The sequence below is a fragment of the Gekko japonicus genome, unplaced genomic scaffold (genome assembly GCF_001447785.1).
Source record: "Gekko japonicus isolate JY-2015 unplaced genomic scaffold, Gekko_japonicus_V1.1 scaffold255, whole genome shotgun sequence".
Lineage (NCBI taxonomy): Eukaryota > Metazoa > Chordata > Lepidosauria > Squamata > Gekkonidae > Gekko > Gekko japonicus.
The window spans coordinates 672379-699600 of NW_015160843.1; the positions used below are offsets into that span (position 1 = coordinate 672379).

Sequence of the window (27222 nt, forward strand, 5' to 3'; positions counted from 1 at the left end):
AGTAACCTATTAGGATTTTTAAAAAATCACTGCATCTATAGATTGTTGCTAGATACTCCTGGGTGTAGGCAAACTGACTAACATAACAGTGTATCTAGTTGGTCATATGCACCCAAAGAGTCCAATGAAAACTTTGTGCATTACAATGTAGGTGTGTCTTAAGTGTCATCTTGTTGCTTCCAATTTATGGCGCCCCTACGAATTAATGTCCTCCAAAATGTCCTATCATTAACAGCCATGCTCAGGTCTTGCAAACAGAGGGTCCTCGTGGCTTCCTTGATTGACTCAATCCTCTTTTCCTGCTGCCTTCAACTTTTCCTAGCATCATTGCCTCTTCCAGTGACTCTGGTCTTCTCATAGCGCAACCAAAGTATGATGGTCTCACAGTTCAGTCATTTTAGCTTCTAGGGAGAGTTCAGGCTTGATGTGATCTAGAACCCACTTATTTGTCTTTTTGGCAGCCCACAGGATCTGTAAAACTCTCCTCTGACACCACATTTCAAATGAATGTTTTATGAATGCATAACAATAGGGATGCTCAAATGCCTGCCCATTCAGCTCATGTTCTGTACACTGGTCATGAGCTGGAGGTCAATGTTTCATTAATCCATTTAGCTGATCACAAGCACTTCAAGCCTAGTTACTGAATTGCTTTTTACATATTCTAACTGCACAGTACAGTGCAATTGGTATGTTTCACTCATGCATGTTCACACAGCATGACCAGAATACTAGTTTTCCCTCTCACCCCCAAACCAGTCTTTGCTGCATGTGCCTCAGTAGCCACTTATATAAAAATGGGGAGCAAATCAGCCAGTGATTATAATTAAACAAATGCTTTAGAGAAGTCACACTTTTTAAGTCTGTGTTACCAAGACTGGTTACCACACCTACATTTGTACATAACCTTATAGAAGATGTAGTTCCCCTCCCTCTTCATTTAACTACCTGACCACTCATGACCCTGGGGGAGAACTCATTTCACCTACTGTGCATAACCTAAAGCGTCTGCAAGGCAAGGCAACTCGATCATCACAGCTAGTGTGCCGCTGCAATTCTGCTCAATAGCTGTTTTACTTTGGAGAGCAGTGAGGCAGAGCGATCAGAGGCTCAACTCATGAGTGATCATGGCTGTCAGGCACAATGTATGCCTGCCGATGTGGGTTCACCACAAACATCATAGCATCCCTAATTACTACTCAGCTTCCCTTTCACTCAGGATGGATGAGGACTTGCATTCCCGATTCTCTCACACAAAACATGGCTGTGAATGTTTCCTTGATTTTTATGGTCTCCCTTCCACAGGAAGTGTCACAGAATTATATAAAACCCACAACAGAAACTGAGAACTTCATGAAATACACACACACACCCCGGCTAGAAGAATAAGAAAAATAAACAGCATTGCACAGATCACCAGCAAATGTACCTGCACTTTATGTCTGGGCCAATGCACAGCTTTACCTACAGTCTGCTCACCACACCTCAAGCAAATGAGCCCCTCTGTGTTGGGACCATTGTGATTTACTCCAGTCTGTTTCAGAAGCACAGTCCTTCTGGTCAATATATCAGTTCTTTCCTAAAGCAAACAGGTATTTCTGGATCTGTCTGAAGAATCTGTCTTCATTTGCCCTGAGCCTACAGATAATGCAGATACAACTGTCTTCAGTCATTTAAGGAACAATTGCTTTGGAATCACCCACTGCTCCTTATGTAATAAGGAAGGCAAAAGGGCATGATAACAGACACTTCGGTGGGAAAGACTGATAGAATCAGAGAAAAATAATTGGAGTGGGTGTTGCTGACAGCAGGTCATATGACGAGCCAGAGTAATAACTTGCTGTTACTTTCACTACTTAAAAAGTCCTAACAGCAGAATCAAATTCTGTTACCTGTTTAGATTTATTAATTTCCTGTCAGGCAAAGACACACAACTGACTATATACCCTTTTTAGGGGGCTACCAAGGGAAGAGATCAGACAGGTTAGTCTCTTTCCTTTCGCAGCAGAGCCATCCTTTGCAGGTAGGGTCACCTGCCGATGGGATGCCAAGACATTGTAATCATATAGTTTGTCTTTATGGCTAGCAGCAGGCATGAGAACCCAGGTTCATACTTGGCCCTTTGCAATGGCAAAAACTTACAAGAATGATTGAGAGCTCCAAGTCATGTGTGTCTCAGAGCACAATTTATCAAATGGTAAGCAACATATGTCTGCTTCAGAGTGTTGAATGTTCAAAGTAATTCCCGTGTCATGCAGTGTTGCCTAAGCCACATGTATAAACAGGTAATAGCTTATCCACTAATATCTGCCAGCTAATGGAACTAAAAATATTAAAACCACATTCTTTGCCATGCATTGACCCACTGGGTACAGCAGGAGGGCTAGCCAGTTTGTTTTTGCATAGGCTGATTACTGATGTAAAACAGCCCCTGGAGGGCAGCAAATTTCCACAGGCTTCATAGTGGTATTTTTCTTTCAGCCCAGTTTTCATCAGAACAGGTACACTGATTGCAAAATTCTAGGTTTGTCTTACTCAGCAGTTAGAATGTTGATGAACATTCTAAGACATCACAGTAGAAGATACCCTTCTCTGTTAAGTGAGGAGCAATTTGCTAGGGTAGTTGGCAGGCTTATTGGAAGCATGTAACAAAATGATAACAGGTTTAGAATTTTGATCCTTTTATGTAGGAGGATGAATACACCATTAATGTAGGAAATTTCTGGTGCATTCAAGTCTGTATTAATTACAAGTAATGGTATGAAAGACTGCCACCTACCCAAGGATGACACTCATTCTTTCCTGGAAATTAGAGACAGATAATAGCTTTTAAGCATGCTGAAGATGCTATGATACAGCCATTGTTTCCTGTGCTTTTGTCCCACTGTCATCTCAAGTCAGGCACGTTTTACAAATTTTGGAAGTCCTACAAAAACCTAGAAAAAATGTGAACAGAGATGGCAGCGGAATAAGCATGGGCAGTGATGCTGTCAGGGTTCCCAGGCAAACAACTCAACAATGTTCCTTCAGAAGAGTTAGTACTTAGGACATAATGAACTCTTGTGTCAGGAATGGCGGGAGAAAGGCAAACACGTATAGATATACCCCCTTCAAGCGAGAACCCCTGATACAGCCAAACCAATAAGCAAGCACCTGCAGGCGTGGGCAAGCAAGCAGCAGTTACATTCCCAGGGGGAAAAGCGAACCCAGCAGAGCTTAGACCAGTTTGGTGTAATGGTTAAGTGTGTGGACTCTAATCTGGGAGAACCGGGTTTGATTCCCCACTCCTTCACTTGCACCTGCTGATGTGACCTTGGGTCAGTCACAAGCTCTGGCACAGCTGTCCTTGAAAAAGAGCAGCTTGTGTCAGAGTTCTCTTAGCCCCACCCACCTCACAGGGTGTCTGTTGTGGGGAGAGGAAGGGAAAGGAGTTTGTAAGCCGCTCTAAGACTCCAAGTGAAGGGCGGGGTATAAATCCAATCTCCTCTTCTTCTCTAGACTTCAAGGACACCAGACAGATAACAGAGCACAGCTGAGGAGGCGTGGGGGGATGGGAGGAAGGAAACCGAGCGAGCACCCTGCACATGCCAACCCATGGCAGCATTAGCTGACAGATGCTTCCTGTCATACTTCCCTCATTTACCTGAAAAAAGGGGTTTTTTCCTGTATAAATAAAACACAGAACCATAGAATTAAAAAATTTAAAAGCTGGAAGAGGCCTAAAGACCATCCAGTCCAACCCCCACACCATGCAAGGTGACTTAAAGCATCCCTGACAAATAAATGTCTAATCCCTGCTTAAATACCTCCAAGGAGGGAGAACCCACAACATTCCTGGGCAACCAGTTCTATCACTGAACTGCCTTTATTGCTAAAAAGATCACGATGGGTAGCTGTGTCTGTCTGTAGCAGCAGAAAAGAGCAAGAGTCCAGTAGCACCTTAAATACTAACAGAATATGTGGTGGGGTATGAGCTTTCGTGAGTCACTGCTCTCTTCAGCATGTGAGCAGCAACTCACAAAAGCTCATACCCTGCGACATATTTTGTTAGTGTTTAAGGTGCTACTGGGTTCTTGCTCTTTTCTACTATTGCTAAAAATGATTTTCTAATATCTTGCCGATATCTTCCCATCCATAATTTAAACTCAGTATTAAGAGTCCTATCCTCCACTACCATCTGAAACAGCATCGTACCCTCCTCTAAATGACAACCCTTCAAATACTTTAAAAAGAGTATTCATATTCCCCCTAACTCGCCTCTTCTCCTGGCTGATCATTCCCAGTTCCCCGCAGCCTTTCTTCATAAGACTTAGTTTCTAAACCCCTCATCACCCTTGTTGCTCTCCTCTGTACCCACTCTAAAGTTTCTATGTTTTTCCTATAAAAAGGCCCCCAGAACTGGACACAAAGCTCCAAATGAGGTCTGACCATGCAGTATACAGTGGTACTATCACCTCTTGGATCCTAAACACTCTACACCTGTTGATATACCTTAAAATAAAATTTGCCTTTTTTTGCTGCCACTTCACATTGGCTACTCATTCTCAATTCGCAGTCCATCAAAACCCCAAGATCGCATTCACACACGCCTACCACCCTGAGTAGACAGCATTTTTACTTCCCAGATGTAAAACCTTATTTTTAACTCTAATACACACACACACACACACGTGCATACATTTATCTGAGCTTATTGTTGGCTTTATATGCTTGTCACAGGGTTCCTTTAAGTGGGTGGCCTAGAAGAATGAATGAGTCTGGGTTGTACTGATAGAGCAGTAAGGAAAAGGTGGGTGGTGATTTATGTGCTGACATCCTTGGTGCTGATCTGAGCCACCTCATCCTTTTATCTCTGTTGTGCAGACATTTTGAGGCTGGATTTCCAGCATCACTCAAATGAGCTCTGAGGATGTCTCTTCCCTTTTTTGATCTGGAAGTATAGCTGTCACTGGATTTGACAGGAGCAAGCAGAGACAGGACAGGATGTTCTCAGCACCTGTGAGGAATGCACAAGGAAGTTTCTCTACTGCGCTGTAAAAATGGAACATCTGCTTCTTTCCTCATCACACTCTGAAATGGAAGCAAGTCTTTTATGGCCAGCAAACAGTATTAAGTCCCAGTGGTTACAGCTTTATTTTGACTGCATTGGGGTCTGCTGTGTGTGGGGTTTTAAGATGTAGGAAACAAACTCTTGTTAGAACTGCTGCTAAAGCTACTGCCACATAAAAGAACCCAGGCTGCTCCGTCATGATGCATGACTGATAGTTAATACAAGCCTATATTTGAGATTCCTTTGGATAATGGCATACCTTGCAGTGCAGTTTTCACACTATTAAAAAAAACAACTATAAGTGGGCAGAAAAGTACACATTACACTAAAGGAGAGAAGCAAACCCCAAGGGCTGAAAAAGCTATTGTTTTACCATGTAATAGCTTAGTGCTGTATAACCAAGGGATCTCTTTATAATTTGACTTCAGTTTTAAAAATAAACGCATCTACTGAACAAGTTAACAGTGCACACAAGCTCTAAAGGTCAGTTGCCTCTATGTTCATACTCTGGCTAGATTAGTAAAAGAACCTCTTGCATTATAGTTATGGTGTTATACTTGTGCTAGCAACGATCCAGAGACAGAAGCATTTTATTCCACTCCCACGTAACAGGTAAGGATGACACAGAATAGCTTTGGTACAAGATGCATAAAGGGGAAAACAAGGACTTTTCAGATACATATTGAAATGTCCTGTAACCAGGCATGAGTGGGAGGAGAAACTGTGGCCCCGGTCACAGGAGCCCCTTGTAGGCCACCTCTGCAGAGGAGGGCATTTCCAGATGTAGGGCAGCCCCCAGACGCAGGCGGGGCCTTGACGCGGCCACCTCGGTGCTTTCGAAACGCCGGCCTCGTTTAGCCGTTGCTATGGAAGCCTGGGCGCGGGGGGGTTCAGAGGCAACGTTGGGCTCCGAAACAGCTGGGTGGGGGGGTCATTTCCCTTGCAGAGATATTACAGGGCTCTGTTTCCATCTCCCTTGGTCTCCGCAGCAGCCAAGGGGGGGGGGGGGGAGGCTGCCGGGGGGTGAGGGCGGGGTTGTTTTTACGGGAAGGGGCCCGGGGGGGGGGGGCGCTTGCTGGTGCGAAGCTCTCTTTCCTCCTCCCCCACAACGACTCGTCTGCTCTTCTTTTTTCTTCATCTGAATTGCGCTAGAAGAGAACGGCACTGCTGGGAAGGGAACCTAGGGGTGGAGGGGACACACCTTTTGCCACCAGAAACACGATCAGACGCCTGCCCTTGCCCCGCGGTTACCGGAAACTAGTACCTCGGAGGTACTAGTTTTTAACTGCGCATCTTCGAAGGGAAGCCTCGGGTTCGCCACGGGAGCTCTACGCTTCCCAGATGTTGCGGTGTGATCGCGCCCGGAAAATCCGCCTATCATCCGTCTCAGTAGCGTGGCTACTGCTCCGTGTGACCGCAGCCTGTGTTACTTTAACTTTTGAGAACTGACACTGGATGAGTGCTTTTTCTAAAAATTGACTTTAACTCTCCCCTAAATGAAATAAGCAACTGCTCATGACTACCAACATTGCAAGGAGTATCTGACAAATGCCTGTGACAATGGCACAACTGTAGCACTTACAATACCAATGGACACAATGGGAATGGCCTTTTCTAAACACAATACTGATGCAGGAAGAAGGCAATATCCTTGCAACAGAAGTGTTACCGTGAAGGAAGACACCTGGATCCTATGCAACAAATGGGCCTTTGCTGTCTCATTGCCTGAAAGGTGCTCTGCTACTTGCGTTCTCTGGAACAAAACCTTAATATTACATGTGTCGCTCTTCCTGAAGGTACTAAACAAAAGTGTTCCTGGCTTACAGGCCGGGCTCTTGAGTAACAAGTTCCTTTCAGGCATATTTTACTGTCTGTTCCTTTTTATCCACCTCTTCACACTGATCTTTCCAGTAAAACTGGCATTGGTCCCTAAATAAGGTTTCCCATAAATATAGCACAACATCAGTTGTCATGCCAGTGGGAGACAAAATATTTAATATTAAAAGCCTTTAATGGAAATGCAAAATTAAAAAGATAAAGGGCAAAACTTATTTTAGATGCCCATTTGGTGCATATTTCTTCAATTTTGACAGTAAGAGGACAAGATAGCTTTATCAACCTAGGTTTTTAAGACTTATAAATAGCCTTCACAGCTAGTATCGCTCCAGAAGAAAATAGTCAATGTAACCTGAACAATTACACATAAGGCTACTCACATTAAAAGATGTAGATTGACGACACAGGCTAAAAACAATCAGGCAAGTCTCCTAATTTGTAGTCTTTACCATAGAAACAACTTGTATGCTCATATCAGCATCCCTGCAAGGACTCTAAAGTAGTATGTGAACTTACAGCATTTAACATACCCTGAAAGAACTACAGAGAAAAGGAGGAACTGAACCCTTTTGAAGTACAAAGCAGTTTTTTAACTTCCCTTTAGAAAATGTTTAAAAATCTAAAAATGAAGCACTCACTGCCAGGTAAGTTGCAACACAGGGCTAAGCAGCTGAAGGACACCACTGAACTATGAAAAACCCAGGCCACTAGTTTCACTGCTATCAAGATGTCATTATAGGGGGTAGCATAGATTATTTTGTGGTATCTGGCCTTGTTTTCTTTGATCTTGTTCAAGCAGTGCAAGTGCGGCCACGAGAACCTCAAAGGCTTTTTGTTTCCTCTTACTTTGTCAGAGATTAAGTGGAATTTTCTTGATGTATCACACAGTGCAGAAGACTGGACTTGGCAGACCTGGTTTCAAATCTGTTGCTCAACTATAATGTGGCTTTTTGAAGTGACCATCTCTCATCCCAAGTTCCCTGTATTTTTTCCTGGAAGTATTCAGTCTGAGACACCTCAAGTATTTTCAACTTTAAGAGTCAGAGTCCTGCACTTTCTGAAAATAATATATTTTATAGAAGACAGCAGTTTTTAAGAGAGTTGAAAGCAGTTTGTGAGGCCTTGAATCCCACACATTTCTTTCACTGCACAGGTTGCATTGATCTTTAACACAATATGAAAGCTTACCAGAGGAAAAGGAGGTGGGGAATAAGTTTATACATCATAACAGTGAACCTTCTTTCAAACCACTCTTACCCACAAAGGAAAAACAAAGACTATTGGATATTTTCTAGTCTGAGCAAGCGTCAAAGTCAGAATTAAAAAATAAACAGTATAACTGAATAACTGTTTCCAAAAGCTGGGGTATAGGGTTCTTTATCCTCTGGGCCTTTGATTGTGTTTTTTTTTTGGAAGCATTACTGTCTCTTGTCATATTCAGTATGGAGCTCAGCAGTGTTTCAGCATAAGCATCCATAGGATTAAGCAGCTTATGTTTGCCCTTGTCAGAGAGGGTGCCAGTTCCTAATGCTAGCCAGTCCAGTTTGTACAAACTTTTATTTTGCAAGATAAATGTACAGAGACGAGTGTAAAATAAATAGCACCAGCCCATCTACATAAAAAACCAACAAACAGTTTAAACGACTGTACAAAATAGTCATGTTTGGCATCTCCTCTTGTGTCAGATGGTAAAAAATACCCACAAATGTTTTAAAGCCCTAGGAATGCAGGCACTGTGGAAATTTTTTCAAACATCAGCAGAAATTAAGAACACATTAAACACCAGGGCTTTCCTTCACTTGATTATCCGCTTTGATCAATAAGGAGAGTATGTGTAAAATGATGGCTAATGCCATGGAGACATCTGTTAAAATCTTCTCCTCTAATATACTGCCTACTCTACAGATGGCAACATGTGGGGATAAAATTCAATTGAAAACAAGATTTTCTTCTACTTAACCAATAAGACCTCCTGGTGCTTTGTTTTTGGAGGCTGCTTTTCTTTGTACCGATTCTGGCTGATGAATCAGCAGGAGGCATAGAATGAATTGCTGCATGCCGCTGAGACAGCCTCGAAGGACACCTAGATGAAAAACTCCAACCCTTCAATTTTTAGGTATGGCCAGTAGGGGGAGCAGAAGGGCAAGCTTCAAGTTTGGGCCACTTCTGCTTGTAAATAAATGTGCTTCTTCAAAGCCAGAAGCCGCATAAAGCCTCAACCCAATTTGCCTCCAGAGGCTCTTAAGTGCATACATTACTATAAATTCATATATACCCTGCCCACAACACCCACTGGATAGAGGGCTAAGTTCACCATGGGCTGGTGCAAGCCCAGAGTAGGTACTGGAATGACATGTACTTGAATGATATTACAACAAAGGGTACATGGCATTCTGGTGCAATATTTTTTCTTAAAATAAATGAACATACACTTAACTGTTGGGGCAGTCAACATGGTATATGCACAAAAGAGGTTACAGTATTGCTAGAGTGCAGCGTTCCACTCATTGCAGTGCTGCCCAAACTCTCGATTTCTATGACATTTTTGTATTCAACACTGCAGCCACCCCAATTTGTTCTCTAGAGTAACACATATGGACTACATGACACAGATTATGGCTGTTGCTTTCGGGGGTTCTCCCACAAGCCATTTTTTCAAGTCTTTTTTTTATTATTTACTGCAGGCTTTCTACGATTTTTACAAGAATGTTTTCAGGTGTTTTCTCTGAGCTGACAGCATTCCACCACCTCCTAAGAGGAAAAAAGCACAGACTGCAAATCGCTACAAGCCCCTCCCACTTTCCCAACCTGTCTACAAAAGGCACATGGAACATACCCTCTCAGTCCCACCTATCACCCTACAAGCAAGGCAATTCTGGGCCTACCGGTAAGCGTACACATCTTACACACCTCAGTCTCCACCCATGACAGTTCTGTAATAAAGAGCAGCTTGTTCTCTTTAAAATACCTCGTACTAGTTTTAGCACTGATGATCCAAGTGGCAAGTCAGTTTCCCCACCCAAACACAGGGTAAAACTACCTATGGCATCTTCCAACTGGACAAATTTTTCCCCTAGAGGGCTGTTCTAGGGAAGCCAAATACATGCCAGAAAAGGTAGCTTTGGTGTGCATCTGTATATCCAGCTTACAGTCACTACTGACAAATGATTGCCTTGAACAGTCACTCTTCCCTCTTGTACGCATAAACAATGGTGTCAAAGGGCACACCTGAGTAGAGGCAGCACTTCCCCTACCTAGAAGGGGGCACATAACCCCTGCACAGTGTTGTAATGCTGGTTTGGCCTTTCTTCGGGGCTAGTGCTCTGAATCAGAGAGGTAAGAAGGCTGTGTCCAACGCCATACCAGCATATCCTCTCCTGCGACTCTATGTGACTCTGTCTGAATCCGTGATTCATTTGAAGCTAGGAAATCCACTGCTCGGTCCCAAATTCGCTTCATTATTTTCCTAGGACAGTAAAAAAAGAAAAAAAAGGGGGGGGGGGAGATGACACTTTGTAACTTGGCTGAATATTTGTGCATGCAACAATGCTTAAGTACCCCTTCCCTGCCAAGACAAGGGAAACAGAACAATGGAGATAATGGACCTAACCTTGTTTTGTTTAGGGGCATAAATCATGTCCTGACCTGGACGGCACAGACTAGCCCAATCCTGTCAGATCACAGAAGCTAAGCAGGATTGACCCTGGTCAGTACTTGGATGGGAGACCACCAGGAAGGCAATGGCAAACTACCTCTGTTAATCTCTTGCCTTGAAAACCCCATGAGTTGCCATAATTTGCCTGTGACTTGACAGCATTTACACACGCAAAGCACATGCTCATAATGAGGGCCTCCGCTTACATGCAGCAAAAGGAAGCCCCAGGACAGCAGTAACCTCCATGTCCCGTCTACAGATGCTGCTAGAAGCCTTGCATAGATTCCGCAGGTGCCGGAACCCTTAGAGAATGCCTCTGCAGTTGGGTAGGTGCTGGGTGGCTCTCTGCTTTGAGCTCTGATCCAAGGATGGCAAAGGCAGGTAAGATCATAGCTAACTACTCCTTTTGCCACCTGTGGTAATGTGACCACCACGATGCGTCATTTTGTACTCAACAGGCTAGACAATGAGGAAGGAAATGATGAGTGTGATTAAGGCACTGAAAATCCACCACGATGCTTCATTTTGTACTCAATAGACTAGACAATGAGGAAGAAAATGATGAGTGTGATTAAGGCACTGAAAAGCCTTGCATCCATCCCATACCAGATGATGTTTGATATGTATGCTTTACCACAACTTTAGCATCACTATCAATCTTTCCCTCTCTCCAAAGTTTGCAGCAGTTCCTCAGGTACTGCACAACTAACTTATAGAATTCAGCATGTAGAGGTAACCACTGACATGGTGGGGGAGGAAAGTGCCATCAAGTTGCAGCCGACTTATGGCCACCCCGTAGGGTTTTCAAGGCAAGAGACTATCAGAGGTGGCTTGCCCATGCCTGCCTCAGTGTAGCAACCCTGGACTTCCTTAGTGGTCTCCCATTCAAGTACTAGCAAGGACTGACGCCGCTTAGCTTGACAAGATTGGGCTAGCCTGGGATATCCAGCTCAGGGTGATCACTGGGACAGACAGTGTTAAAAAAAAAGATTAAACACATTCGGGATGGGCTGCTCTATCACTCGTTATTAACCATGGCAGTCATGTGTGCACAGGAATGTAGCTCTATAACCTACCAGACACTTGTGATGAACTACAGGAGACGGCTGCTCTTAGAGATTGACTCCACTTCTATAGGAAGAATTCATAGCCATGCTTAGAGCAAAGACAGGCTTACCTGTCCTGCGGTGGGATGAGTGTGTCTCTGATGTGCAGGATGCCTACATAGGGGTACCGTTCCAAATTCTGCTCCCACTCTTTGTAGTGATTCTGGACGGCAGCTATTCAGAGAACGGTGCAGAGTCATGAAAACATGCAGTCCTGTTAAACTAGAAGCATTTCAGTTCCATTTCAAGCAGCAGATTAAGTCTTACCTATGATTTTCTGCACCATTTTATACATGGCCCGCTCCTCCTCTTCTCTTCTCCGCCAGTAATACTTCAGGAGAATCAAAACCCCCCAAAGGAAAGCTAAACCTGCGAGGACAGCACAATGACAAAATCTTGAGAATGCAAAGAAATGGCCAGGCAAGCAAGGCCCTAAGGCCCCCTGCAGTTCCTGAGATCAATCAATCCAGAGTACCCTCTCTTTTAAAAAAATAAAAATCTCCCATTTTTAAGCAGTCATGTTATATAGAGAACTGTTTCTGTCTTGCTATCCCATAATTATGAAGCTTCCCTCTCTTGGAGACCAAATAAAGCCCCAGCACTTTTTGCAAGATATCACAGTTCTCTTTTTCACTAAACAGCTCAGGGCAAAATGCTTTATCTAGCAACGGAATGGGCTATGATTCCTCTAGAATGGGCTCTCTGAAGAGGTGAGGGGGGCACCATCCCTAGAAGGTTTTAGGGGACTTATAATTAGGTATTTACTGCAGACATGTTTTAGGGATGCGAAAGGATTTGAAGGGTTATTATTTTTTGTATGTTCTAAATATGAAGTTGTAAGCCACCCTGAGCAATAAGGAAAGGTAAGGTATAAATATTTTAAATAATAAATGATGACTGCCTCAAGATCACCAAGCAAGCTTCTTGGCTGAGAGGGATTTGAACCCTGGTCTACACAGCCAAGGCTTTCTCTATGTTTGCTTCCCAGAGGCAGATAAATGACAGTGTCTTCTTATTCCTACTTTCCTCAGTGGTATTCACCACATATATATCCTTTGAGGAGATCCTTCTATGTTGTTTGTACACAGGAGAGTTGTCACCTTATTCAAACCCTCTAGATACCCTGACAATGCATGCCAGAGCAACTCCTGAAAGAAAATAGGTATTAACAGTGCTTAAATTTGGCTGTCACAGGAAAAACCCAAAAACGTACTCCAAAAGAATATAAATAGGTTTGTAATGGCTGTGCATAGCGCTCGGTGGAAACGGCATCCTAAACTCATTCGAGGACGTGTAGACTCAAGACAAACCACCTGGTCCACAGAAGTAACTTCTTCTGAAGGATCACCACCTTGTAACCTGATAGGAAGAAACAGGAAGAGCCTTTGAACAAAAATACTCAAGAGGGTCCATGTTTCTCAGACAGCTCTTTTTTTTTAAAAAAAAACAACCAAACAGTTAAGAAAGAACTAGGTTCTCGCTACCAATGTCATGGGCATATTTGAATACTAGTACCTTACTAAGTGAAGGATAGAGCTTTGGAAAGACAGCAGGGTAGGAATTATCCATTGGCAAAGTAAAGTCCTTCTCTATAGGTTTTTGACAGCACATCTCAGTGGGCAGGAAATTAAACTTAAATGGAATCCCTCCTCCAGTTGTTGATACGTATGCATGTTGGTCTATATTTATTAAAACAAATTACTACAGTTGTCACCTGGAAACACACTATTTAAGTATATACTCTTGAATTAAAGCTTGATGCATCTGGTAAAAAAAAACCTATGGATGAAAAGCCCCATTTTATAAACTTCCCACATATGAACTTATGCAATCTGTAGAAACCCTTACGTTGCAAAATAAGATGTCCATCTATGGCAGATGGTGGCTTGGGCAGTTCTAGCTCCCCTCCCAATCATAGCAGTGGCTGTGTTTCCTTTTGACAGCTATGGATCAACAGGTTTTCAGGTGAACTTTGGTCTCCTGAGGACCCATAGAAATGAATAGTAAGGAGATCTCAGCACAACAGAGGATGGAATCAGGATATCTGAAGAAAAGCCAAGAAGAAAATAGCATATGGGAGGAAAGGGACCAGGATCTGAGGGGAGGTTATGGCACATGGCACGCATTTTTACTGTGAGATTATAGCCAGACATCCTGGAGTGTGACGTCAAATGGGCCTTAGAAAGCATTACTAACAACAAAGCTAGCGGAGGTGATGGTATCCTAGCTGAGCTATTCAAAGTCTTAAAAGATGATGCTGTTAAAGTGCTGCACTTCATATGCCAAAGCATTGGTATTCCCAGTAGTAATGTATGGGCGCGAGAGTTGGACTATAAGGAAGGCCGAACACCGAAGAATAGATTCTTTTGAATTATGGTGCTGGAAAAGACTCTTGAGAGTCCCTTGGACTGCAAGGAGATCGAATCAATCAATCCTAAAAGAAATAAACCCTAACTGTTCCCTGGAAGGCCAGATACTGAAGCTGAAGCTCAAATACTTGGGCCACCAAATGAGAAGGGAGCACTCACTGGAGAAGACCCTGATGCTGGGAAAGATTGAAGGTAAAAGAAGGGGACGGCAAAGGATGAGATGGTTAGACAGTGTTCGATGCAATGAACATGAAATTAAGCAAACTCCAGAGCACGACGGAAGACAGGAGGGCCTGGCATGATGTGGTTCATGGGGTCATGAAGAGTCGGACTCAACTGTGCTACTGAACAACAACAACAACAAGCCTGTGTTAACTGCAGAGCAGCAGAGTGCATGAATGTATTAGAGTCTGAGTATGAAATAAACAGTAAGAAGACTAAAGGTGTAAGAGACCTCAGAACTAAAAAGCTACAAACAATACACCAGGAAATATATTTTGAGAGACTTTACACAACAGCAAATTAGGAGAAATCCTATTGCAGGATTCCTAGCTGCTGGCTCTTTTCAGCAAGCACATATTAAGAAACATGGGTGATATAATTTATAACTGCTAGTTGATGCCTCTCTGGGGTTTCAACTAAAGCTAATTGTGCACAGATAGTACAAATTCACTGATCAAGAAATCACAGTAGAGTGTACCTAAGCTGCTGACATTATTTCACACCCAACTCTTTATTGGTTATTGGTTTCATTGTGCTATTCATAGTCTAACTCTGTGAAAACTAAGAACTTTCTATGCAGCAGAACTCCCAAACAAAGTGGTCTTATTTGGTTCTGCTTTTATCAGAACAGTGTCAAGTAAGTTCACACAACATTTGCTTAAAAGCTTGCAGCAGCTTTTTACCACACTACATTCCTATTGAGTTTCATATTGAGCTGCCAGAATGGGATCAATTTGCTCAAGTGTTGATGAAACTCTTAATTATGGTGAATACAAAAATGGGGAGTATATTTTGCTCTTCCATGCTATGATTTGTAATGGTGAAGAAAATCTTAATTAGAAAGCTCTGAATTCTATCCCACCAGCAATACTAACACATGCCCCTAAGGGAACAGGGTTTAGCACTGTGGAATCTTCACATGCAAAGAATGGAGAAATGGAACTCATTTTAAAACATCCACAACACAGTTTTAGATAAGAAGATTAGGGGAGAAGGGGTGTTTTGTCATTGCTCACAGCCTCAGGCCTGTCGAATGATTCCACAGCAATCACAGAGTTAACAACACTGACATATTGTTTTTGAAGCTGACTACTGAACTGAGGCACCAGCATATGCTAATTTATATGCCCAGAAAGCAAAACAATCTCCCAATCTCTTATGGACTTACCTAAAATTGTATTCCATAACTGAATAGTCAAAATCTGCAAGACTATAACTCTGTATGAAGTGTCTTGCATACAAATCCCAGTGATACAAAAAGGGCCGCACACAGTGGCAAATGTATTAGGCTTTGATTATGAAAGATTCTCACTCAGTAAAAAGATTGCAACACATGAGTGAAGTCATACCTACACTATAAATGTAAGTAGTCTTGATAAGACCTTAGCTGCTATAGTTTCCCCAAAGAACTCTGGAGGTTGTAGGTTTTTTAATGAGTGAATTGAGCCTTCCATGAAGTGGCCGAGGAATAGGGATGGCCATGAACCTCATCACAAACCTACTTATGTGACAAATAATATGCCCATCATCATGCCCTACTTACGGGACAAATAATATGCCCATCATAATGCCCATCATCATCATGCCCATGCCTATGCACAACCCTCCAGGGATTTTTTGGGAGGTTCGTGGTGGGAGGCAGGGAGGGAAGCGAGGGATCATTGAAATGGCTTGCATCTATTTTAGCCTAACAGCTAATGGGCGCACCAGCCCTGCTGATAGGCTAAAATGGATGCAAGCCATTTCAGCAATCCCTTTTGCTCCCTGCCCCCTGCTTCCAAGCATTCCCTTTAAATGGCTTTTGTAAGCCATGTGCGAGTGAAGTCCAAATGCCGAGTTCACCTGGAAGGGGTGAACTCACCACTTGGACTTCACTCTCGCGCGCCACAGCTTGCAAAGGCATTTAAAGGGAAAGTTCCCTTTAAATGGCTTTTGCGAGATCTCCCCCCCCCTTCCATTCTGCTGGCTTCAAGGAGCCGCTGCCAGCAGAAAGGAAGGAGAGAAGACCCCCCTCCCCACTGCATCAAGAACCTCACGAAACAGGTTTCTTAAACAAGGAGGTTCATGAAGGTTCATGTGACCCCATGAACCAAGATGAACCTCCATTTTCCCCATTTGTGCCTATCCCTGCCTAAGAATTTCAAACAACCACAATTCCAAGAGATTCCTGGTAAGGAGTAATAATGGTTAAATAGGTTTAAAACTCATTTAAAAGTTAAGGTCATGGTTGTGCTCTAACCCTAGCATCTCCTGGGTAGCAAGTGCTAGGAAAGACCTTTCCCTGCTGGAGACCCTAAAGAGCCCAAGTCAATTAGAATAGATAATTCTGAGCAGGATGGATCAAAGGTCTGTCTTTGTGTAAGACAGTTTCAAATGTTTATTTCAAAACTTCAGGGCTATGGTAGCTTTAAGAGCAACTTCCCTACCGACAGGACTTCTAATGTAAAGAATTTTAACGATACAGAAACAAAGATGAGTGGATGCAGCATAATCACAGCATACTAGCTGGTTTGCTGCCTAAATAACTGCAAAGAAATGCACTTCAGATTGCTATTATCCCTTGCTTTCAAATAGCACATCTGTATCTGAGAGCTTGAAAACATATGTATATGGGCACCCTGCCTGCAGAGAGTGGCTCTTGATATCTTCCACACAGTTCAAGAGAATAATCTATAAAATCAGGCTGAGACAAGCACGGAAGTCCTTATAAATATATAATAGGCACTTAAAGAGACTTTGCAATTTTTCAAAGGGCCAAAAAAACCCCCTCAAGATGATTTGTACACGGTGATGTTTACCCTCTAGATATACCGTGCAGCGATTATTGTACCAATAAACTCCAAGTACAAGAACATCAATTGAAGTGAAGAGGGAATGCACATTTTGATTTGTCCAGAACTAAAGATAGCAAGGATCCTGCCATTTATGCCGGTGAGCAAATCAGCTAACACTGTGGATGTGATATGGCGTATTTAAAGTGCTAATGTGTTTTCAGTCCTACAGACCATAAAACACTCCAATAAACACAGAAACATTCAGTGTAAGCATAAGACAGCTGGAACAAATACTCCTAGTGAAACACAATCTCTGTGACTCTCCTGAATTCATACCACATGAAACCAAAGACAGCACAACTGCGGTCATATTTCTGCAACTTGCATAAAGCACTATGGTGTTCAAGTACAAAATCACTTAAAACAAAGTGTGGTTAATATATATCTTTGATCCCTGGAACCAGTTTTACATTTCACCTGACAGTCCAGAAATGGCAATGTGTACTCCTCCTCCAAACTGGGAGACTGCCACATTCAAGACTCTCAGTATTTCAAGCAACTCCGGTATTAGCATATTCTCAGGTTTCCCCTTCTTGACCTGCCAAAGCTGTTGCTTACCTTACATGATCTAACAAGACCTCAGGCTGAGGAACAAAACCATCAATATGCATAGGATGCTAAATTACAAAAGGTTAGACAAAGTTCTGAAAAATGTCTTTATAAAATAGAGATCCCACGAATTTTCAAATAACTCATGACAGATTAAAGCACCAGGCAACTAATAACTTGGTATTTACATATGCTTAACGTTTAAAGTGCTTCATAATATCTCAGTAATTCTTTGCAACAAAGTAGTTTTATATTATCCCCATATTGCAGAAGGAAGGGGGAGCGGGCAGGGGCTGAGAAACAGTGCCTTGCCTTTAGCCATCTAATCATGGCATCAGCAAGGTTCAGTCTCTCTTAGCAATGTAACAACCAGAGGCTCTCAGTCAGGCCTGTAAAACATGATCCAGCCACACAGCCCATCACCAGGTATGATGACCTGCAAGTTGTCTGACATTCTAATGCAGTCCCAGGTAAGCAGGCAGCAAAAAATATCAGTTCCCTGGCAGGTTGCCATTCATGGCTGGTAAGCTGCACCCAGCATGGGGGCTCACATTTTGTGCAGTCATATTCTTAGACATATCAAATGCTAAGCTAAATAAAAACATTTTGCAGTTCGTGTGGAATGCCTGCAAGCTCAAGAGAAGATCCTCCACACAAACACAAAAAGCATTTTCCAAGAAGCCTCACCTCTTTCGTGAATGGGATCCTAAACAAAGTGTTTTTCTGCCACACCTGAAGGGATGGTGGGCTCACATGGGAATTACAACACTGATTATTCCTGTTCACTCACCATATACCTGAATCTTTCTGATTGTCCAGTAACCACTGCAAGGCATCCTTAAACTTCTCTGCAGAGGTGCCAGTCACATTCTGCAAGAAAAGATGCTCCAGAATATTAGCTTTGTATTCTCCTGTTCATGAACAATTTTCTTACAGATGCTACTTTCCCCCTAAGTTATTAACCACTGCACAATTAGATTCAGCAGGCTTCTAAATGTATTTAAATGAATGCAACTAGCCGGAAAACAGAAGACAACCTGGCTGCATTTTACATTTACTATATATGATGCAGGAACACACATCACTGAAAAACACCATGAGTAAAGTGCCAAGATAAAGCTAAGTACAGTACACACTTAGCAGTCTTTTTCTGTAAAGAGGTATACCTGCAGAGGAAAAGCAAAGAGTTTTATACTGATTTGTGGTGAAGAATGGAGAAATTTTACTCCAGCTGCTCTAAATGTAGGAAACCTTTGGTTTCTCGGAAGGAAAAAAGGAACTGCAAGTCTGAGCAGTCACATTATTTAGACTTCTCAAAAAAGCATAATGCACATATAAAAATGGCATATCAAGTAAAAACTGGAACCACCATCCTTTGCCCCAGAATTGCTGAAAGGGAGAAAACAAAAGAAAGACTGGTTCTAGGGCAATGAGAAGCAAATACCAAAAAACCCAAACTTGCAACAGACATGTATTGTGATTGGGCTTACCTCTATATACTCTTTTGCTTCTTCAACTTGAATGCATTTACTTTCTAGATTCTCAGTATTTCCACACTCAAATTTGCCTGGGAGGTGGGGAGAGAAACAAAGAGTGTTACTGTATGAAGAGAACTTTCCCCCCATAAAAAACTCACCAAGGAGTACAGAGCCCTGAGCCAAATTCCCCTTTAACTCAATTTTAGCAAGGACAAAATGCTTATACAGAATATACCTGACTTCTCATAAAATGTGTAGTTTCTATACATAGACTAACATGAGGATAATGAAATTTCATGTTCCTGACATAAGTGGGCACTTGAGCAGTAAGGAAGGACTGCTGCCTTTCATGCCTGTAGTAAAAGACACACTGGGAGTGTGGTTCCCAGCTATGGTTCCAGATATGCTTCCCGGCAGTTTTGGGGAGACAGTGAAAACAAGGGAGGCAAATGCTCAACAGCTAGAAGTTTATAAATTTATCTTGCACTTATGCAGCTTAAAGGGCAGCTGTAAAGTTTCCACTGAGTGCTAATGAGGCAACCCAACTTCCAGTTTAAACGTAAAAGTAACTTTCCTCTTTAGCAATGCAAGCATCTGAAATGGAAACATCAAAGACCCTTCCTGCTATGTGTATATACAGCTTTGTTGACCATGAACACCAAACACAGTAGTTAATTTAGATTTTTCAAGTATCCTCCCCCAAAGGGTGGTTATATATGGCAGTGTGCAAAAAATACTACAATAGCGGTCTTCATTTCAACAAAGCTTAAGAATCACTGAGATTTTGGAAGCAAGTCTCCTATACCTTATCACAGAGTAAAAACTTCTACCATCCTCCATCCCCCATATACAGTGCAGCAGAAAAGCCTTTTTAAACTAACTGCCAAAGACCTTCTCTGCAATGACAGCAATAAACATTAATGTTCCCAATATATAAATTTTCTAGAGTGAAAGTTATAGTGGAAATACTATACAGCACCTAGGATGATGAGTGGTGCTAAAGAAACTTTTATCTACCAAGAGTCCCCATGGGCTCTTCTATAAGCTAATTCTCATCAGAGTGAAACAGCTCAGTTTGTCAATGCAGACTGAAATGAATAGATTGGGAAACATATTTAGTATAAAAACATATTTAGGGTAAAAAATAGTAAATGAAGTCAGCACTTCTATCAATTCACCTCTACAGGCTATTCTAGCCAAAGCTCTATATACTTGTCCAGCTGTGTAAAAGAGTAGCAAAAGATCAACATAAGTTTCTGCCTTGAAAATCATGGTGCTCCACTGCCATCCTATAAAAATCTAAACACTGGATGTCTATCTGAAATTCCTGTACTTGGCTCAGTACTACATTTCAACTAATCATTTGTCAATCTGGAAGCTCCGTGATAGCGCTGATCAGCTCTTTTAAATGACAGATTTATGAAAGACATAAAGGATGCCTTGAACTTCTTATTTACTTACTTCATTTAAGCCCAACAGGGACTCCCCCAAAATATTTTACATTATTCTCCTCTCCTCTATTTTATCCTCACAATTTTGCGAAGTGGGTTAGGCTGAGAATGTGTGGCTTGTCCAAGTGGACACTAGATTCAAACCACTACACTGCGCCTGCATTTTGGTTAGGGAGTGTGTGTGTGTGGGGGGGAAAGGAGTATATATAAGAACTGAAACTGCTCATCCCAAAACCTCTTTGTGAAAACATGACCGCTTGTCACCCATTCTGAAGGACAATAATAGGATTGAAGGGGAAGAAACCACTTCAAACCACTCCCTGTCCCAAAGATCACTGGTATCGATTATTTTGGTCTAGTATGGGACACTGAGGAGAGCTTGGCTGTATGTCTGGTGGCCCAGGTCACGAATATTGCCAAACTGGCGTTTTTCTATCTATGCCAAGTGTGGCAATTGGCCCCTTTCTTGTCACGCCCTGACCTAGCCACAGTAATCCATGCAACGGTCACCTCCAGATTAGACTACTGTAACTCCCTCTACGCTGGCCTTCCCTTGCGACTGACCCGGAAACTCCAGCTGATCCAGTACGCGGTGGCACGAGTCCTGTTGGGAACACCAAGGACGACACATATACAACCTGTGCTGCACCAGCTACACTGGCTCCCAGTGGAGTACTGAGTCAGATTCAAGGTGTTGGTACTGACCTTTAAGGCCTTGAGCGGTCTGGGACCAGCATATCTTTGGGACCGTCTTCTCTGGTATGTCCCCAGGAGAGCATTACACACTGCTGAGAGCAATCTGCTGGTGATCCCTGGCTCCAAAGATATCTGGCTGTCCTTGACCAGAGCCAGGGCTTTTTTGGCCCTGGCTCTGACCTGGTGGAACTCTCTGTCAGCTTCCATCACGGTCCTGCAGGATTTAATGCAATTCCGCAGGGCCTGTAAGGCAGAGATGTTCCACCAGGCTTTTAGCTGAGGACAGCAACAGTTTCCATCATAGCTGGCACCCTTCTCTTTACTCCTATCTTGCTCACCTCGGCCTCCCCTTTAACCTGCCCATGAGACAGAAGAACAATTCAGCGCAGGTTCTTAAAGTTAAATTACAAACGCCATCTGGAGACTGAGTAATTGAGATTAACTGATTGTCCATTTTAATTTGTATTTTGTACGTTTTTAACCTGTTGTAAATCGCACAGAGCTCTGTGTACTCAGGGATGGGGCGATTCAGAAATCTAATTGATGATGATGATGATGATAATAAAGAGGCAGGAAGGCATTCTTCTTCTCAGCCACATCCTTTCAGTCCTCCCTTAGAACATGTGAAAAGGGCAACCACAAAAGCAAAAACTGGAAAAATTTCTTCTGCTAGGTCACTGTGTTAATAGAACTAGAGCTCAAGTTTAAAGAGTGAAATAGTCAATTGTCATCTCTTAAATAGGAATTAAGATTGAAAATATCATGATAGTAGAGAGACCTATTTTTACTGACTAAGAAGTTATTTCTAGAAAAGAAAACAAGAACTCACCAGCTTGTATTGCAAGGTAATTATATAACTCATATAGTGTACTCATTATTCTTTCTTCTTGTTTTGCTTGACAGAACTGAGAAAAGATAAAATAAGTCCGTATATCAGTAATTCAACCATCTTCAAGAAACTAAGAGAACAATCTGGTAAGAGTGCAGTGGATATTACCTAGTATGAGCACAACTGTATGAGATGAAGATAACCCTTCTTACCTCTATATCCCACTACAGGCTGATATGCCCCCCATTCTGGGAAACAGTCAAAAATAACTCCCATGGGTGGAAGTGCCCTCCGCAAGGGGAAAAGGAAATTAGGCTCTAAATTGGAGTCTTATCTTTTGTGACACTTTAGCTAGTAAAATTAAGAATAGTATTTATTTAGTTATATTTACATTTATACGCCCACCCTGTAAACAGGCTCTGGGCGGCTTACAGAAGATGATCTATAGGCCGATACAAATAAAACAATACAAATATTAAAATCCCTTAAAAACAATCTTAACAGTAAAGTGCTCACTACATCAGAGTAACCTTAAGACGAATGGCTTGCATCTGCATTCCTTCTGACTTCAGGTTTTAAGATCAGCCCCACGGTCCAGATGTTTGCCGGTGAGGCTCAGAGTGGGCCAGTCCAATATTCCGGATTGATGGTAACTGTGGCAGTGGCTCCTATTTGAAAGTCTGGAGGAAGAGCTCCATCTTGCAGGCCCTGCGGAACTGCGAGAGGTCCCGCAGGGCCCTGATCTCCTCCGGGAACTCGTTCCACCAGTAAGGAGCCGTCACCTAAAATGCCCTGGCCCTGGTAACAGCAAGTCTCACCTCCTTGGAGCCCGGGATAGATAGACGTTGTTGGGCCCCAGACCGTAGTGCTTTCTGGGGCACAAACGGGGAAAGGCGGTCCCTCAGGTAAGCCAGACCCTGGCCATGTAAGGCTTTAAAGGTAAGTACCATAATCTTGAAGCGAATCTGGTAAGCAACTGGCAGCCAGTGCAGCAGCCTAAGCACAGGCTGGATGTGTTCCCAACGCGGGAGGCCCATCAGCAGCCTGGCCACGGCATTCTGCACCAGCTGCAGCTTCCGGATTTGGGACAAGGGCAGCCCCATGTAGAGAGCGTTGCAGTAATCCAATCTTGAGGTGACCGTCACATGGATCACCGTAGCCAGGTTGCAGTGATCGAGGAAGGGAACCAACTGCCGAACCAGCCGAAGATGGTAAAAGGCCGATTTTGCAGTGGCGGCTACCTGGGTCTCAATTGTCAGAAGGGGATCCAGGCGCACTCCCAAGCTCCTAACCTCTGACGCTGGCACTAATAGTGGCCCATCGAAGGTTGGGAGTGGAAGCCCCAACCCCTTACCGCCATGACTCAGGCATAGGACCTCCGTCTTCGCCGGATTCAGCTTCAACCGGCTCAGCCTGAGCCAACCAGCCACAGCCTGCAACGCCCGGTCCAGATCTTCTGGTCTGGAGTCCTACCGGCCACCCAACATCAGGTAGAGCTGGGTGTCATCAGCGTATTGATGACAACCCAACCCAAACCTCCTAGCCACCTGGGCAAGGGGGCGCATATAGAGATGTTAAACAACATTGGGGAAAGCACAGCGCCCTGAGGCACCCGACACTCAAATGGGCGTCTCCTGGACCACTGTTCCCCTAGCACCACCCTTTGTCCCCGACCCTGGAGAAAAGAGACATGCCACTGTAAGGCAAGCCCCTGTATCCCCACATCGGTATCTTATAAGATTTCTCTCCTTACAAAACAGTGGGGTTTTTTTGGCACAAGTGTCGCTACTCCATTTTGTATGATAGCTAAGGAAGTAGCCAATTTTTTTTTAAGAGACTCAGTTTACGAAAAATATCACTGGGAGCAGGGTGACTACTACTTGAGGATTACATTCACCATAAAAACTTAGATATGGGGGTAAAGAGAGCAGATGAGGGAAACCACAGAATGCCCACTCCCCAAACCTTAGTCTCATATCCTCTGTATGACAGATGAACAGTCACAGTAACTCATGTTCGGATGCAGCAAACATCCCAAAATCACAAAGCTATACCAAGATTTGCTTTATTCAGCTGTGTGTTCTGAAACAAGTCACAGCTACATGCACACATCAGGAGAGATTCTATATGCACATCACAAGAGATTAAGGTCTTCTAGCTTTATTTAAGCTTGATACAGAAAAGCAGCTTTGCAGATGAGACTTTTAACACAAATCAATCTCACTTTTGTTACAACTGACTAAAGAATACTTCTGTAAAAGCAAGGATTCAGATTTGTAGCAGCTTAAAGTAACATGGTTTGAATTAAGATTCTTTTTATTCTAACAAAATGCAGTCTATTAATTCCACATGAATAAATCATTACATTCTTCCCTGGAAACATCAGAGGCTCACTTCTATGACAACAATGATAATAAATGATATATGCAGTATGCTTAAATATTAAATTTAACACCTGGGACCCCAAAGAAAAATGTGTTCTTACATCATTTGTCCTTTCTGAACAATCCATGGGTAACAGCTTCACTGTGAACGAAAAGAAAAAAGGATTAGTTATGTATAGATTACATATTCCTGACAAGACCTAAGAGATTCAAAGTTGCTTTTAAAACAATAAAGGGTTTTGTGGCACCTTAAGGACTAACAGTTCAGTATTACTTTGGCTTTCCTGATTAGAAGCCACTTTGTTTTGCTGCTAGAAACTTATATGGCTATCCTTTCAGAATTATTTTTTTAAAAATATACAGTTCTGCTATACTTGCACCTTGAACCTAAACATGGTTGTTTGGAACTTCTACAGTTCAGTGTGATTTACTTCCAGACAAGTACGCTTAGGATCACAACCAATGCATGCTTATTTGGAAATATGCCCCATATAACTGAATGGGACCTGCTTCTATTTGAGTGAGAAACGGCATCTAACTACAGATACAGTACTATAAAAAGAAAATGATTTGCATACCATGGTAGTAAATAAGGTATTATAAACTCCAGTCATGTCAAAATAAGAATATTTATTTGGCAGACAGTCTGGGATGTTGGACACATATAGGCAATTTACATTATTGAAATACCTGTCTTAAAATATAACATAGTACTTTTGACTAAAAATGCAATTTGCTGTGATACTGTAGGTGAGTTAACTTAAAAACATTACAGTGATGAAAGAGTCCAAGAGGCTTCTCTGTTGATTTCTATCATGACTAAGAACACTAGCACAATTTGACCATATGGTAGGACCTAGACTATAAGAATGTACTGCATTCTTTTCCATGGTGAAGTAAGTGCTAATCTATTTTCTTAGGAAGAATCATGGCAGAACTGTTTTCCGGAAACATGACCATATTCTACATATTCACTTTTTATAAAGGGTGGGACAAATTCCTTACATATCTTTTTGGAACAACATGGTGTATTTTCAGAGAATTTGATAAAGCCGGGGAACTCATTTGTTCCAATGAAATATAGGATAACCAATTTTTGTCTGCATAAAATTTCCAGTGACTGCAGCAGGTCATTGTAGATATTTTAGATGTTGTACTTGCTAGGCAGTCAGTATGAAAGACTGTGATTTCTATAAAATATATCCTTAGAACATGTATTGGCAATTAAATGGAATAGCTATCCTCAGGGCCTTTTTTTTTTAAAATTGCTGGAATTTTCAAGAGGGAAATGAAGTTTTTAATCTGTATACTGAAAACTTATGAACTTTTAAACATTTTAAAAAGAATTTTGGTGGCGTTCCAGAACCCTGTTCCAGTGCATTCCTCCAGAGGAAAAGCTCTAGCTATCCTAAAATGGAGATCAGACAAACTCAGAAGCCAAATTCAGTTATAAAATAAATCCAGGAATTATTTCCCCCCCCTATGCAAAACTTTCAAAAGTACAAGAGACTGAAACAACAAAATTATGAGACTATCAGGAAGGGGAAGGATGGAACTGGGGTTGAAAAGGAAAAGGGATAAAAGTATCTCAAAAAGAGGGTTAAACTCTGCACGTACAGTCTTCGGGCCCTTGAAGTCGGGCAGATCCCATCATCTTCACCCAAAGGATGCCCAGGAAAGTTACCAACAGCCCTAAGGTTGCCAGCCACAAGAACCAGGAAAGATAAAATTCCAGGCCCCTGTTCTTTCTTCCTGTGCCCTGAGTTTTGGATCTCAAGCCTACATTTTTATGTGTGCCATCCCAACGGGCACTGTGGCTTAATTCTCTTCCTGTACTCCCATGAGTCTGGGAACTTCTGGAAGACAGCCCTGCTTCTTTCTCCACTGTCCATGGGGTCCTATAGCTTAGCCCCTCTCTCCCTGATCCCAAATAGGAGCTGGGAGTTATCCCCCTTTCTGTCTCCAAATAGACCCTATTACTAAAGCCTGTATTGCTTCCTCCCTTGACTGATCCCCAAGGGGCGCTGGGGGTCGTGCCCTGCTCCCTCTCCCACCATTTGCTAGAACTGAGCCCCACGCCTCCTCCTCCTCCTCCTGTCGATGTCGCTCCATACTGGCTGCTGAAAGGGAGCCTGTCTGGGGTGTCCCTCGGATAAGGAAATGTCAACCCTCCTCCCGTCTCCAGCCGGGTCCTCTTTGGGGTTATTCCACCGCTTCCCGCCCAAGCGCTGCTAGGGACCACCCCTACTCCTGCCGCCAGCGGGCTCCTCCGGGAAGCCACCCCGCTCTCTGTCCACCAGTGGTTCCTCTGAGGCAGCACTTCGCTCGACGGCGCTGCGTCCCTGCGAGGCGACTGGAAACTCCCACCGCCCTCCTCTTCTTCCTCGCTCGCTTCATCTTCACTCTCTCTCCTAACCAGGACGCGGGGCCGAGGAGTTACTTTTGGACTGCTACTGGCGGCCGGCTTCGGCCTCGCGGAGCCGGAAGAGCCCTGAGGTTGCGCCCGGCTACCGCGGCTCCTCTGCCCAGCAGCCACCTCAGCCCGCAGGCGGGTGAGCTTCTTGGCGTAGAGCTTGCGAGTGGAATCAGTTATAGGCCCCGGCTGGTAGCCCAGAGCCAGAAGTTCCGCCCGCAATTCTGCGTCTGACAGCCCCACTGCGGCCATAGCCAAAGAGACAGAAGAAAGTGCGAGTCGGAAGTGATACCGTTCTAACTAGGAAGCACTAGCGCCATCTTGGTAGAGGCTATGAGTAGTCCCTCTTG

The 27222-nt window shown here is 43.1% G+C and overlaps 1 protein-coding gene across 1 annotated transcript; it reads right to left on the reverse strand.

Moving 5' to 3' along the window:
* Nucleotides 1-8006: 8006 nt before the first annotated feature.
* LEMD2 (LEM domain containing 2) lies at nt 8007-27124 on the reverse strand. The gene is made up of 9 exons (XM_015419792.1): nt 26077-27124; nt 24561-24601; nt 22076-22151; nt 19112-19188; nt 18412-18491; nt 12861-13006; nt 11915-12016; nt 11719-11821; nt 8007-10352 (listed from the first exon to the last, which is right to left on the reverse strand). The coding sequence occupies exons 1-9, from the start codon at nt 27122-27124 to the stop codon at nt 10202-10204; spliced, it is 1824 nt and encodes a 607-aa protein (XP_015275278.1). The 3' UTR covers nt 8007-10201.
* Between the last annotated feature and the right edge of the window lie 98 nt (nt 27125-27222).